Here is a 16,416-nt window from a genome sequence, read left to right as displayed (position 1 = left end):
ATAAGGATAACATAAAGCAAATATAGCTTTATGAAAAAGAAAACTTCATTGAATAAATCTAAAAACATTTACATAATGAAAATATAATGGGTATTTATAGAATTCTAAATCTTAATCTAGGTAGTAATGAATTAAAGAGTCCTAATCTAAATAGAAAATATATTTAAAAACCTAAATTAAATAAAAATAGTATTTTAGTCCTAAATAAATTAGAAAATATAAATAAAACTTATCTTGGAAAATAAAGAATATCATTAGAATTATAAATCCTTGTAAAAATAGAAAAACACAAATAATAATATTTTAATTGGTGATGATATCACCTGACGCAGCGTATAGTGCAGAAAAAGATTTTCACGTGATTAAACTCTTAAAAATAAATAAGATCTAGTCCAATATCTTAAGAAATATAATAGTCAATCCAGAATCTAAGGATAAAATAAAGCAAAAATAGTTTTATGAAAAAAAAACTTCATTAAATAATTATGAAAACTTGTACATAGTAAAAATATAATAGATATTTATAGAATTCTAAATTCTAATCTAGATAGGAATGAATTAGAGAGTTTTAATCTAAATAAAAACTATATTTAAAGGCTTAAATTAAATAAAAATAATATTTCAGAATCCTAAATTAACTAAAAAATATAAATAAAACCTGTTTAGAAAAATAAAATATCCCATTAGAATTACATATCCTTATGAAAATAGGAAAACACAAATTTTTAGATATGATATGAATTTGCATACCGCATCAAAATCAAAATTGAAGATTCACAACCCTTCCTTCAAACCCAAACATACACCATATATTTCTATCAAAACCAACTAAAAAGATCATACAAATCCTAATCTTTTAGGGATGAGGATTAAGTTGTTCGACGATAATAAGGCCAAGGACGAGGACGTCGATGTTTTAAATATCAAAATTGACAAGGAATCAGCCAACCCATATGAGATATAACTATTTAAATTCAAAATAGAAAAATCAAGCTACGATTTTTGATAAATATAAGGAGAAATTTGTGAAAATTAATTATATACTATAACAGTGATTCCAATAAAAAGTATACATGTATACACAGTGGGCTCCATAAAATTATATCTATTAAATAATTTTATTAATTTTATTTTTCAAAATTTTATAATTAAATATAATTATATATTATTATGCATCGCGGAAGCATGTAACTATAAAGAAGTAAAGTAAATATACCAAATACTAATATTTATGTGATTCACCCTTTCAACATAAAGCATGTCATCTTCTACTATCAATAGTAATAAATCATTATTACAAGTTCAAAACTATACTATCATAAATCCAATTACACCCAAGAAAACTCATACTATATGAAACTGCTCATAGTAAATATATTAGTTTATCCCTCTCAGTCTCCTCTAGACATAACCTAGTATATTTATTATTATAATACTACACCACAAAAGGTGTCTTCAACTGTATACTTCATTTTCCATCACATGAGAATATCCTTGTTGCTTTGTCTAAAAATCCAACCATTGCTTTCTTGACAACCTTTTGTGCATCTTTTTCTTTGAGAGACCTCACTTTTCTCTACTTGCTCAAGTTGAAAGATTAGTGCCATATGACAAGGTGGATTACTATTCAAATGTTGTGCAAATGCAGCCTCTTTTGGATTTTCATCATTGATAGTCCCTTCATGGACAAGACAACTTTCAAGAGAAGCCTTTGGATAGCTCTTTCTAAAGTGCTCTTTTGCTAACTCATCAACTATATCAATTCTCAAATAAGAGTCTACAGCTTCATGTTCCTTCTTCTTGTCATTGCCAATATTGAAGACTAACTGATCCTCTCCGACTCTAAGAGTAAGCTTTTCACCTTTCACGTCAATCAAAGCACCAGCTATAGCTAGGAAAGGCCTCCCCAAAATGATTGGCATATGAGAATCCTCTTCCATGTCCAAAATGACAAAGTTAATTGGGATGTAAAATTTTCCAACCTTCAGTGGTATATTTTCCAAGATCCCTTCTGGATACTTAATTGATCTGCACTTAATCAAGAGAAATGTGGGTTGGCTTAAGATCTCCCATGTTAAGCTTCTCATAGATGGAGAGGGGCATAAGGCTTACACTAGCCCCTAAATCACATAAAGCTTTTACAGAACATGATTCCCCAATGTGGCATGGAATTAAAAAATTCCGTGGATCCTTGAGCTTTGGAGGAAGTTTCCTTTGGAGGATAGCACTGCATTCCTCAGTTAAGGCTACAGTCTCATAATCTTCAAGTCTCCTCTTATTTGAGAGAATTTCTTTTAGAAACTTAGCATAAGAAGGCATTTGGGAAAGAGCATCGATAAAAGGCACATTTATATATAGCTTCTTCAAAACCTCTAAGAACTTCCCAAATTGCTTATTAAGCTTGGCTTTTTGAAATCTCTATGGAAAGGGAAGTTGTGGCTTGTAAGGTTCTGAAGGTATATATTTCTCTTCTTTCTCTCCAACCTCCTCTTTACCTTCTCTTGCACTCCCTTTTTCACTCTTTTGTTTTTCATCTCTCTCAACATCTTTCTCATTTTCTCTCTTCTCAACTTTTTTACTCTTCTCAGTATGCATTATTTTACCACTCCTCAATGTGATGGCATGACATTGCTCCCTTGGATTTTCTATCTGACTAGGAAGTCTTCCCATTGATTTGGTACCTGAAGAGCTTGCTTGTTGTGCAATCTGATTTTCCAGCATCCTATTGTGTGTTTGCATTTGTTCCAGTCTTGCTTTTATCTCTCTCATCTCTTCATCATGCTTTGTTTGATTAGCAAGAATTTGTTGTAATAAAGCCTTTGTAGTAGAACTTTGTTCTTGCTGTTTTGGTAGAGGTGCAGGATTTGCATTCTTTTGCTGAAAACTAGGTGGTGGTCGCCTTGGTTGTTGGTATTGATGCCCTTGTTGTTGTGGTGGAAAGTTCTGAGTTGAAGCTTGATTTTGCTGATTCTCCCATGAAAAATTGGGATGATTTCTCCAAGCATATGAAGGATAATCTACTCCACAGCACATTGTTCCTTCTGCATAAGTAACTTGTTGAGAACTTCCAGAGCATGATGATGAACTGACTAGCATACTTAAATCCTCCATTTTCTTAGCAAGGACATTAGTGAGTGCATCAAATTTGGCATTGATCATGTTGAATGGATCAAGCTCATACATTCCAGCAACTTGCCTTTTTTGAGTTGGAGTTGACCCTCTTGGACTACTCCATAGATGACTGTTCTTTGCTATTTTCTCTAACAACTCATAAGCTTCATCTTCATGCTTAATGATGAATTCCCCTCCAGTTTGAGCATCAATGATTCCTCTGATAGCAGGAGTGACATTTGTGTAAAAATTCTGGTTTATCATCCATTTAGGAATGGCATGATGTGGACATTGTCTCTCTAACTCCTTCCATCTCATCCATGACTCATAAAGAGTCTCATCTTCTCTTGGTCTAAAAGCAATCATTTGATTCCTCAACTCTTGAGTTTTTCCAGGTGGAAAGTATTGGGCAAGAAATGCATCAGTGAGCTGCTCCCAATTTGTAATTGAGTTGTGAGGTAAAGAATCAAGCCAATCCAATGCTTTATCTTTCAAAGAGAATGGAAATAATTTTAGCCTTACTGCATCATCAGACACTCCTGGTTGCTTTTGCATGTCACAGATTATAACAAACTTCTTAAGATGAGTATGAGGATTTTCTGAAGGATGACCTCCGAATTGAGAATTCTAAATCATTTGTAGTACTCCAAAATCCATCTTATAACTATTTGCATCAATTCTTGGTCTTGCTATACTCTCTCTTAAGTCATCAAAATGAGGAAATGCATAATCCATCATACTTCCCTTAGGCACATTAGCATTTACAATTTCTACACCATGAGCTGCATTTTCATTGTTTCGATCATTTTCAGCATTATCACCACCGATTCCAACTCTTTCTTCAGCCATTTCTTGTTCAATTTCAGTTGCTTTCAATGCTTCTTTTCTTCTTCTGGTTTCTTTCTTGTTGGCTCTATAAAACTTCTCAATTTCTGGATTAAATAATAAGGATGTGTCACTTGTGCTTCTAGCTCTTCTCATAAAAGATTAAGAGTACCTAAAAAAAAAAAGAACAAACAAATACAAAATAAAAAGATAACAAAGATAAAACTATAAACAACTAAAATAATCAAGAATTCAATCTTAAACAAACAACTCCCAGGCAACGGCGCCAAAAACTTGATGTGTCCCAACCGCAAGTGCACGGGTCGTTCAAGTAGTATAGAAAAAGATATAGTTCCTACGGAGAGTTGTGTTTTCTATTGAATTTTTGATGTAAAATAAAATATGTTAAAATTGTATTTTAATCAGATTAATAAAAGAAATTTAGGAATTTGAAGCATAAGGTATGAAAATTGCAAAACTAAATTCAAACAATGACTAATTTAATAATTCGCAAAATAAAGAAATTGATAATATTAATAATGAAAATTAATAAAATGAGATTAAACTAAATACTTAAAAGTAAAATCCCAAGCAATAATTGATAAAAGACGATTCTGGAGTTAAGGGTTCATATTTAAGTCATTTTGAAATTTTCCCTAACTAGCCTAATCCATGAAATTTATGGGTTTAAAGGAGATTAATTCTAAAATCCTTTGAAAACTCTTTCGAATGAGACAAAGAGTGCCTTAATTAACTTAATCCTACTTTCGTAGAGTTAAAATTAACCAAGACCCATTAGGCTCTTTAATCAATCTATTAAAACCCTCTTAACCTTTAGTCTATTTCTAGATCTAAGTTAATTAAGTCCAATTTCTTGATTAACTATCACTTGGTTTTCTCCTTTCGATGCTTCAACCAAGGATTAAGAACATAATTTAATGGGGCCCTTCATTAAGCATGTGAATAAGCACACAAGAAATGGATTAAACCTCATAAATTTCATTAAATTGGGACTAACCCAGTTCAAATCCACAAAATTAACTAAAATATTACATCCCTTACTCTAGAATCAAAGAAAACTACTCACAATCCATGTTTAACACAAGAAATTCTAAGTAAAAGAGGAAATAAATCATGAAAATACATTAAAACTAAAGAAACCCGATACAAGAAGTGTAGGAAATATGCAAGAAAGGAAAGAAAACTCCAAATCTGTCTGGAAATGGAGGGGGTGACGTTTTAGCTCCCCTTTTTTACTCTTCAGCTGCTGCTCCTCTTCTTTTTTCTTTTCTCCCCCCTTTCTAAAATGGGATAAGGGCCTATTTATAACTTTTTCTCTGACAAGTAGCTCCAAAATGGTGTGTTTGAGATGTGTTTTTATGAGGAAATCTTCTGCCAGCTCATTATGAAGACTTTATGGAACTGCATAAGTGGACTGCATAAGTTATGCAGTCCCTTATGCAGTTCCTGAGCTCTATGTGCGAAGTTGCATGAGTAGGGTACAAGTCAGCATAAGTTATGCAGTTTTCCGTGAGGTTGCATAAGCAAGGCATGAATCTGTCTGTGCGAAGTTGCATGAGCAAGGTGCAAGACTGCATAAGTTATGCAGTTTTCCATGAGGTTGCATAAGCAAAGCATGAATCTGCATAAGTTATGCAGTAACTTATGCAGATTTCGGCAGGTTTAGGAAATTATTTCTTCTCCCTGTGCAGAACTGCACAACTTATGCAGCAAGTTATACGCAATTTGGCCAATTCATACTTTAACTTTGAAACTTGTTTTTGACATCTTTGGCTGTAGAAATCACTCCTCAAAGGCAAAATTTCTTTTTAGTCCCTCAAAAACACCATTTTACCTACAAAACAAAGTAAAATTACAAATTAATCCAAAAATTGGTAATAATGAAAAATTATCTAAATAACTAATGAAATTAGCTAAAAGTAACTAACAATCAAATAAAATGGCCATAAAATTAAATCTAAATGACTATGCAAAATGTATGTATCAATCTATAATTCCATCTCAAATCAAATAGGGAAAGCAATCTTCAATAGGGCAATTCTCCATGAAAGCGTTTACTTGGCTTTTATTCAAAAGAAATATTGCATAGAGATGTCCTTCACTTGCTTCATATGGCTTAGAAATTATGAAACTAAAATGTTTGTTGAAAGTTCTCTTAAAAGAAAGAGTAAGTTGGTAATAATTGACAATAGTCATGGCCCATTGCAAGATTTTTCAAAGCTTTTTTTTTTTTTTTCAGTAGTCAATGGCCTCTTTAGTCATGCGTGATTTTAGCTCGTTATTGTTGTGAGGTGGATTCTTCTTTTGTTAATTTCTTGGTTGATTAGCCTAGGACACTCTTATATCTATGGACTAAATTCAGGAGGTTGAGATGTCATGATTCAGTTTGGTAGTTTGGTCTTGTCTCTTAGCTTTGTTTGTGTCTTGTGTTGCAACTTTATTTTAGTCCACTAAGTGGCGAATGTGCTATTAGCTTTGGGCATGATCCATTTTTTGCTCAAGTTGCTCATACAATATAATTCTTCTTATATGCGTTCTTTTATTTATTTATTCATGTTTTTACATCTATCTAATTCAATTTGATTCCTTTGACTATTCTCACAGTGAATATAAATTGTAGCCAACATGACGACGCTAAAGAGCTAGTGCGTCACTAATTTGACGATGCTTATAAAGAAAATATCGGCAAGTTAATGTTACTGATACAAAGGTTTAGTGTCGTAAAAATATGGAACGACGGCAATTATAGCAAAGCAAGCACCGACGTTAAGAAAGCAATAGTAAACATTAGCGTCCCTAAATTAAATTATTATTGTCCCTAGTAGAGTTTTTTTTTAGTGTATATAAGAGAAAAGCTATTTTCTATTGCATAATTAAAATAAATATTATTCATTTAATTTTTTTTTATAAAAAAATAAATATTTAATTACCTTTTATTAAGCTTGATATCGTCCTTACTAATTTCTATTGGTGCTAGTGAAACAAAAACTTTTTTTTTCTCACATTAAAGTTAATATTACTAAAGGAAATGATTAATTGCTTTTATAATTTGGACAACTAGTAAATTTACGAGAATTTGATCATAAGCTCAATTAATGCAATGAAATTAAATAAAATTAATGTCATTATATTGAATTATGGCTTATATTTATTAAAGAAAATTTTGCTATTTATTAAAAATGCTGACTGATAAAAGAGAAGAGTTTCACGATAATAACAAAATATTGAGTATTTTTTATTATTGAAATAATTATATAACTTTTATTTATATTAAAAATATAGAGTATATAATTAAAGATTATGTTATAATAAATTTTTTAAAAGTGAAAAAAAAAATAATGCTTGTAAGTAAATAATTGTATGCTTATTTATTTATTTATTTATTTTTATTTTGCATGTTTGTCTAAAGGCGTTCTTTTAAATAGAAAATTTGATAATGCATTAATATGCATAATAATATAAGTACATATAGCACAATCTTCTCATAAAAAAAAATATAGACAATTACAAACACTGCCAAAAGGTAAATCTGAATAGAGAAAACTAATCTTTTAGATATTAATTTATTTTTTTTATTTTGAAAGATCAAATAAATTTTGTAATATTATTTTTTGGAGAATTTATTACTTTTATAATCTATAAAGGAGTTTAACCCATCAAATCTTAATAAAAGAATATGATTCACTATTAAATTTTATTAATAAAAAATTATTATTCGTATTCAAAGATCTAAAATTTTTAATTAGTGATTCATTTTGTATTTTAAATTATTAAAAAGATTATTAAATAAAATAATAAATAAATAAAATCCCACTGGAGGTGAGAAAATAAGATGACAATAGTAAAAGCGTAATCTTAATATTAAAATTAAGGAGAAAACCTCTTAATCATTCCTAATGGACGCATTATTGTGAGTATATACAGAAGGGAGAGAAAAAGTTATGGCAGCCATTGTAATTAAATTCTACAAAAGCAAAATTGGATGTGATTATCTCGTAAATGAGGGAGAAAACAAACCGCATGCCAGTAGCATTGGCAAAATATTTAATTTAATCTTTGTACTTTTTAGAGAAATTTAATTTATTTTATTGTTAATTTATTTTTTAAATTAATTTAAAATTTATAAATTAAATTTTTTAATTTTTTATTTAAATAAAAATTAAAAATTTTAATTTTTTGTTTTTTACTAAATTTCTTAATTTTTTTATTTAAACTTAAAAATTAAAAAAATTTGTTTTTTTAAATTAAGTTCAAATTAAATTTTTTTAATTAATTTATATGAAAAATTAAAAATCAGTTAAATTATACTTCTCAATTAATACTGGGATAAAATTGAACTTTAAATCTATTAGTATTATTATCACTATTTCAATTTTTTTTCTAATAATAATATGAATGAAATTGACACGTCAGAAACACGTCATTAGTTTCCATGATTTTCACTTCTAAGTCTCTATCCAAGAATCCTAACTTCTGAACCGTGGGACCCCAACTTTATGCCTCTTCTATACAGGTGGCAGTTGTGGGTTCCACAGAAGGAGCTGCCTGGGATTTTTGTTTGAATATTGTTGAAGCTCAATTAAGCCCTTTGGCCAATGTAACCGTACAATGAGGTGATGTGTCCAGTTTTTTTATCATTAGTTTCGAAGATAAATTAATAAATTGATAAGGACTCGCCATGCTTTCTGCGGGTCATGACTAATTGTGGTTGAGCTCTGTTTTTAATGTTCACGTAAAATGTCAGAACCAGGAATTATTTTGAATTTTATAATTAAATATTTAACATTTAATTTTAAATTACTTTTTAAGTAACATATTTAAAGAGCTCATATTTTTTGGAGTACTTTCAATATATAGTAATTCCAAAGAGTTCTTAGATAATTATAAATGTAATTATGTGTGAATATTTGATTAATGAAATTAAATCAGATTGAATTTAAGTTAATCAAAATAATTTAATTGATTTACATACTTAAAAGAATTCAAATTTTAAATTTTAAATTTAATTAAAAGAAAAATACATTCCCAACCTATAACGAGTTGATTAATTGATAATGTGCACTTAAATCTAAGTAGAATTGTCATTTATTAAAAGAGTTTTAACATAATCACATCCCGATAAAAATTGATTAATTGTTCATCTGATCATAAAACGTTAATCAATGTATAAAATGTCAATTAAGATGTAATTTGATTAATTTTTCTTCATTTTTAAATTATAAAAAATAAAAAAATTTTAAATTAAGTCTTCTTATTTATCTGTGTTAAGATTATTAGCCTTTATAGTTAAAAAAGCGAATTCTAGGTACATAGTTTATCGGTCATTAAACAAACATATATATATATATATATATATATATATATATATATATATATATATATATATTCATCAATATTCTGTTAGGCAAAAATTGGAGAGGGTTGGGATTGGGATTCGGCAACAGAAATTGTGTATGGTTTGGTGGAAGGTGAGACGGCTGTGATGGAGCTTTCTTGGACGTGGATGGATCAACTATAAAAAAATAAAGGGAAGAAGTTGAGATATCTTTACACAATCTTTCTCATTAATTTACAATTTGATTTTGACATTTGTCCTCTAAAGACCTAGACTATTAGGTTTTAATGCCTCTACACTCATCAAATCGTAGATAGTTCTGTTTCTTTATTTTAATGTGCCTTCTATCCTTCTCTTCTTCTTTGAATTAAGTATTACAAATTTGGGTTTGGGTGAGCAATATTTAAGTAAAATCGAATTAATTCAAAACTTTGCTTCAAATTTATCTAAAATTTAATTTAATTTAATATTTTAATTTATTTAATTTCATTCAATTTTAAATAAAAAAATTCAAAATACCAATTCAAATCGATATATTATATATTTACATGCACACATCTTGTGAATTTAGTCGTTTAAAGTTTGTGAGCCCAATCTCTGTAGCCTAGGGTTCAAATCTCATCCTCTCTCTCTCTCTTTATATATATATATATATATATATATATATATATGAATTTTTACCTTCTCCTTTTCTCCCTCTTCATTTGCCCCTCCTCGTTTGCTCGTCTTAAAATAACATCACATTCTCTAGTGAGATTCAAATATCGTCTTATTAATTTCTTCTCCTTGTTAACTATGAGATTCATATATGTAAATGAAACTAATATTTATTAATTGATTGTTGATTATTGTTTTTTTTAGCACATTTTAATTGTTGAATATGGTTTATTTATTTATTCATTTTCATTTGGTTTGGATACTCGTAGTTTGTTGGCGAGGATAATATTATGTATTTAAAATTTTGTTTATTTTAAGAAAAATAAATTGTACGTAAAAAATATTTTTTATGAAAAATATTTTTTTTCACGATGTTTAATTTATTATATGTATTTATATATATGCATAATACTTTCACATTTTAATAAAATTATTAAAATTTAAAAAATAAAAAATAACCCCTTCTTTTAAAAAGAGGAAGTTATTTTATTAAAAATAATTTAATTTTTCATTAATCAAGAAAATATTTTCTATTAATTCATTTTTCTAAGTGTTTCAAATGCTATAAAAATTATAGAAAATATTTTAAAGGAATACATATTCTTCTTATTAATTTCTTTTTCTTATTTTTTGAGATTCAAATATGTAAATGAAATCAATAATTATTAATTGATTGTAGTTGTTTTTTTTTAACAAATTTTGATTGTTGAATGTAGTTTATTTTATTTTAGTTTTTCGTTTGGTTTAAATGCTATGCATTTATTTAGAATGAAATATAAGATGTTGAAGAATTAATCAATAGAATTTAATTGAATTGATTTATTTCTGTTTCATTTAATTTAATTACTTAAAAAATTAATTTAATTCAATTTTTTCGATTTCATTAAATTTTAAACCAAATTGACCCTATTAAATGCGCATAATATAATTATTATTTTTTAATTTGATTAAAAATAAGTAAACAGTTCTGTAAACAAATGTACACTTACCAATCCCTCACAGTTATTTATTATTTATTAAGCATTAAATAAGCATAGTAAAAAAATATAAATGTATGTAGGAAAATTTATATAGATTTCTTAAAATATAAATATAAAGGTCAAACAAGACCCTTCACCTCTTCTTCTTTACATTTCTAAATCATCCTACTCCCCAACACCATGCCCAAACTTCCACTGCGACCCCTCTCTCTCCTCCTCCTCTTCATCGCCACAATCAATGCCGCCGCCTGCTGCAGTAATTCTCAAAAATTCAAGGAAGCTCCACAATTCTACAACTCTCCAAACTGCCCCTACCTCTCCTCCAACGACATGTGCTCTCAAGAAGCTGTCCACGTGGCCATGAATCTTGACTTTCCTTACCTCCGCGGCACCATGGCAGCCATTCACTCTATCCTCCAACACTCTTCGTGCCCGGAAAATCTCCGGTTCAACTTCATTTCTTCCCCTTCCTCCACCTCTCTCCACCACGCCATCAACTCATCCTTCCCTTACCTCCGCTCCCAAATCTACACCTTCCACACCTCATCCGTCTCCGGCCTCATCTCCACCTCCATCCGCGCCGCTCTCGACTCTCCTCTCAACTACGCCCGCAATTACCTCGCCGATCTCCTCCCTCCTTGCGTCAAAAAAGTCGTATACTTAGACTCCGATATAATTCTAGTAGACGACATTTCGGTGTTAGCTGCCTCACCACTCGTCGAAGCCGCAGTCTTGGCAGCGCCAGAGTACTGCAACGCTAACTTCACCGCTTACTTCACTCCTACGTTCTGGTCGAATCCATCTCTGTCGCTAACGTTCGCGGGACGCAATGCGTGTTATTTTAACACGGGAGTGATGGTAATCGATTTGGAAAGATGGAGACAAGGAGATTACACGAAAAAGATCGTTGAATGGATGGAATTACAGAAGAGGATAAGGATCTACGTGCTGGGTTCGCTGCCTCCATTCTTGCTGGTTTTTGCAGGGAATATTTCGCCTGTGGATCACCGGTGGAACCAGCATGGGCTTGGAGGGGACAACTTTCGAGGGCTTTGCAGAGACTTGCATCCTGGACCCGTTAGCCTCTTGCATTGGAGCGGCAAAGGGAAACCATGGGCTCGCCTCGACTCCAACCGGCCATGCCCTTTGGATGCTCTCTGGGCTCCTTATGATCTGTTGCAGACAAATTTCGATCTCGATTCTTGAAGAGAGTTTAGAGAATGGTATAATTCATTCCATAAAATAATGCAGATTATATATTTTTATATAATTTTTTTTTGAAGATAAAAAGTTTTGGAGTGTTTAATGAAGTAATGCAGCAGAGGAAATCATATAGAGCCATTAACAGGCTTCAGAGCTTGCTTAATTTCTCTAATATAGGGAATTGTATGGAGGAAGAGTTTATTCAATTTTATTTTGTCTTATATCTAAATATAATTATGTTTTGCACGCTTGGTTTTTTATTTTAATTTGTTTCAAATTCTCAATTTAACTGGTTTGCCAAAATTATTTCAATTCTAATTGCATAATAAAATATAAATTGATGGCTAATTAACCTGGTTTGTTCTAGTTGGTGAAGGTTTATTATTCACTAAGTTAGATTTAAATCCCTAATAAAATAAAATAATAATACTAACATGAAATTTGACATGTTTAAAATTGAATGGTGTAATTTTGTAGTATTTGGATAGAGCCCATGAAAATGAAATAATTAGATTGTCTCTTTAATAGATGCAATACATTTAATCATTTGGACCACTTCTTTATTAATTATCTCATTGTCTGGACAAACCCAACAAGATTGTTTGACCAAATAATATCTAAAATTTTCTAATATTAAAAAAATAAAATTATTAATCCGCAATTTTCTTGTGCTTGAAAAAGCCAAGCAAAATTTGAGGGTTATTTAACACTCAAATTCTTTTTATAGCCTTTTAACTCTAATTTTAATTTAAAATTATCAGATATAATTTTAAATTTTAATTGAAGAGTTATACATGAAAAATTATTAAAGTATCAAAATAATTTAGGAGCAGCATGAAAAGATGATAAATAGTATTTTAAGAGATTTATTTTATTTTATAATTAAATTTTTTTATTATAAATATTATTAATTAAAAATATATTGTATTTTATTAATTAAATTATACTTTTTATTAATTAAATTATACTTTTTATTAAAAAAATTATTCATTGATTATATTTAAAATTAAAATATACTATGCAACACCCTCACTTTAGATAGTCCGTACGTTCTACTGTTTCGGTGACCAATGTCTGTTCGGATAGTCAAAATATCTGAAACTATATTTAGACTAGATTGATGAGTCATAAATAATTGAAATAATGATAAGAAAAATTTAGGAAAAATTTTATAAATGAAATACAACAAAGTTAAATGAGCCGATGCCCCGGCGATGGGTGACCCAACGGGAAGTGACTGTAAAGATAGTTGTAAACCCTATACCTGTAGAGGAAATCTGTGGAATGATTTCTGGGATGCCAGAGAAGAGTTATGGAGCCCTAGTTAGCATTAGAATGCCAAGAAAATGTTAGGAGAATTTTTAAGATCGGCATAGATAGTTTTGGCTCCTTAAGCCAAACGGAGAGCATTTTGGTCATTTCGCCTTCAGAGACGATTTTTTATCAACTTGTCCATTTATGTAAGTGAATTATATGACATAAAATATGAATAAAAATTTATGAAAATTAAATTGAAAATGAGTAGAAAAGAAAAAAAAAAGAAAATTGATTAAAATGAGACTTATGACATCACTATGATATCATTTAAAAAGCTCCCACCAATCACAATGCAATAAGCTTTCTTAAAATAATTAAAAGAGATAAAAATCAAAGAAAAAAAATCAGATTTTCCTTCTCCTTCTTCAGCTGGTCGAACCACTCCTCACATCCACCATTGTTGTCCCTTCAACCAAGCTTCATTTCCCACCAATTTACACCATAAAACCCCTTGTCCCTTTCATTAAAAATTGTCTTTGCACCTTGTGCAAGCTAAAGGCAGCAAAAAGAAGAAGAAAAAGAGAGGTTTTGCAAGCTTGGAAAGTAACTCTATCAAGTTTAGTGCTACCTTCTTCCCTTTCTCTTCTTTAAACTTGAAATTGAGTAGGAAAATGGAAAGAAATTCAAGAGAAATTGAGAAACTATTCATGTTTAATTCAAGAGAAATTTTGGCCAGCTTATGAGTTAAGGGAATTGATGAATTTGAATGAGATAAATTGTTATTATTGAAGTTGTTTAGTATGTATATATGATTAGAATGTTAGTTTTGCATGGGTTTATGCTTGATTTGCAAATATTGAATTCGGGTTTGATCATAAATTTAGGGTTTTTATGTAATTGTTAGAGATTAACTTGTTGAGATTGATTGTTAACTAATTGAAGTGCTATGAATGACAAATTGTAATATGGGAGTAGGGAGGAATGAATATTGGGAGTGCTTCTCTTATGCAGGAAATTCAGACCTATGTCCAGTGTCTTTTTTGAGTTATAACTGAAGTTGTGTAACTCCAATTGGTGTGAGACTAATTAGAGGTGAAACTATACTCAAAATACCCTATTTTTCATGAAGAAACCATGCCCAAATTCTGTCAAAATCTTGGTCAATTTACTATCCCAATCCGAATATCCAAACACAGAACCCAGAAAAATGACTAAATGAATAGTACGTGTTCATTTGGCCATAACTCTCTCTAGACAGGTCCAAATGATCTAAATTTTATACCATTAGAAAGATTAGACATAGGACTACAACTTTCATTAAGAACACCAAGCCTAGAAATGCCTCTAACCAAATGAAATTACTGACTCAAGTTAGGTCACCAAACTGACCAGAATCAATTCTGTCCAGAATTTTCTGGACATAGACCATCCGACCAGTTTTGGAAAAATGACCATAACTTGGTTTATAAAAATCCAAATGCAATGAAACCAATGGAAAAATTTTTATAAGACATATGTCTACAATATTGGTCTTTTGACCAAAACTCAAAACCCAAAGGAACGAGGTCAAATGGTTAGAAGAAGTTAACACATCAAAATCTAGAGTTTGACCAAATTACACTTGACCCCAGAATAGTGTTTATAGTATATCTTCTACTAGGAAACTCCAATTAGGATGAGCCACACTGATCTAGAACCCTAAGAAACAGGGCTCCAACTTTGTTTTATACATGGTCCTCAAATTATGAACATAAGAACCCTAAAATAGAGGTCAAAGTTACTAACCTGAACCTGGACCCTAGACCCTGAGGACACAGGGTACCTGAGTCTAGGCTAGTGATTTGGCCATAAGTAATTCTACAAAATTTGGAAAATTGTAATTGAAATTTTTGAGGGACCATAATACATAGGGTAATAATTTTATGAAGAATATTAGGCCTAAAAATAACTATAACATGTCCAATTAATTAGACAAAAACAGACTCCAGAATATGCCTAATTCTGGACCCAAAAAGAGACAGTGAGCTAGTTATGGTTATTTAACCATAACTTGAGTTCTAAAACTCCAATTAATATGATTCAAAAAGGAAAACAAAGACAAGACATAGAGGAACAAATTCTATGAAGGGAGTGTGGCCAAATAGTGGCCACATCCTGATCAATTTGCCATGTAAAGACAGTGCACCAAATCTGGACCTAAAGAAAAATCCATAAAATAACTAGGCATATGAGATAAAATGAATTAGAATAAATTGTTAAGCATAAAAATAACATGAATTAATGAAATTTTAAATACTTAATAATATTATTCTGCTCAAAGTATGCCTAGACTCATTTATATAGCATGGATCGATTGGTATACCAATTAGGTGAAGGAGCGGAAGCATGGTGATTAGTTCATTAGAGCATTGAATTTCAAAAAATTTTAAAAAATTTTCTTCTAAGGTTACATGCATCATACCACATTTCTTATGTACCTAATTAATTTCAATGCTCAATTGCATATTAAAACACTTTTAATATGTATTAGGATCTATGTTTTCCATTCAAGATTGTGAATTAATAAATTAATTCATTTAAACCCTAGTTTAAAAGAGAAGTTAGAGCACTAACCTCTTTGAAGCATCTATGGATATAATTGGCACCTTTAGGAAGTATCTAGGACCCCAAGTGTTGTCCCTCTAGCTTGTCCACACCAAGATCACCAATAGGCAGCCTCCAATTTGCTTCTCAAGCCTTTGCCAACCAATTATAAATTGGATTTTTGCCTTTAGAGAGGTTGTATGTGTGTATAGGACACTAAAAACAATTTCTAACAATTTTAATTCAAAGGGAATGGAGTGATTCTCTTTGAATTGATGAGAAAAGATGAAGAGAAGAGAGGGAGAGAGGTGTGCCGCCACACATAAGAGAGAAAGGAGAGGTGGCTAATTTTTTCTTATAACTTCTCTTTATATAATTATGTCAGGTAATCACTTAAACCCTATGCCACATGTCACCACCACATTGCATCTTAATTTTAATTGA

General features: G+C 30.3%; 1 protein-coding gene and 1 non-coding gene across 2 annotated transcripts; both read left to right on the top strand.

Moving 5' to 3' along the window:
- The first annotated feature begins 3,385 nt into the window (after positions 1-3,385).
- LOC131181841 (small nucleolar RNA R71) lies at positions 3,386-3,493 on the top strand. Its single transcript, XR_009150317.1, has one exon. It is a non-coding gene; the product is annotated as a small nucleolar RNA R71 (small nucleolar RNA).
- Positions 3,494-10,907: 7,414 nt separating this feature from the next.
- On the top strand, positions 10,908-12,378 carry LOC110658704 (probable galacturonosyltransferase-like 1). Its single transcript, XM_021816430.2, has one exon. It carries the CDS (start codon positions 11,110-11,112, stop codon positions 12,133-12,135), a length of 1,026 nt encoding a protein of 341 aa, XP_021672122.2. The 5' UTR covers positions 10,908-11,109; the 3' UTR covers positions 12,136-12,378.
- Positions 12,379-16,416: the final 4,038 nt, after the last annotated feature.

Source organism: Hevea brasiliensis, chromosome 7 (genome assembly GCF_030052815.1).
Source record: "Hevea brasiliensis isolate MT/VB/25A 57/8 chromosome 7, ASM3005281v1, whole genome shotgun sequence".
In the NCBI taxonomy this organism is placed as follows: Eukaryota; Viridiplantae; Streptophyta; class Magnoliopsida; order Malpighiales; family Euphorbiaceae; genus Hevea; species Hevea brasiliensis.
This window is presented reverse-complemented; position numbering and strand designations above follow the sequence as displayed.

Bases quoted from the DNA above. Each gene is read 5' to 3' on its own strand.
- LOC110658704 (XM_021816430.2), top strand. From the start codon at position 11,110: ATGCCCAAACTTCCACTGCGACCCCTCTCTCTCCTCCTCCTCTTCATC.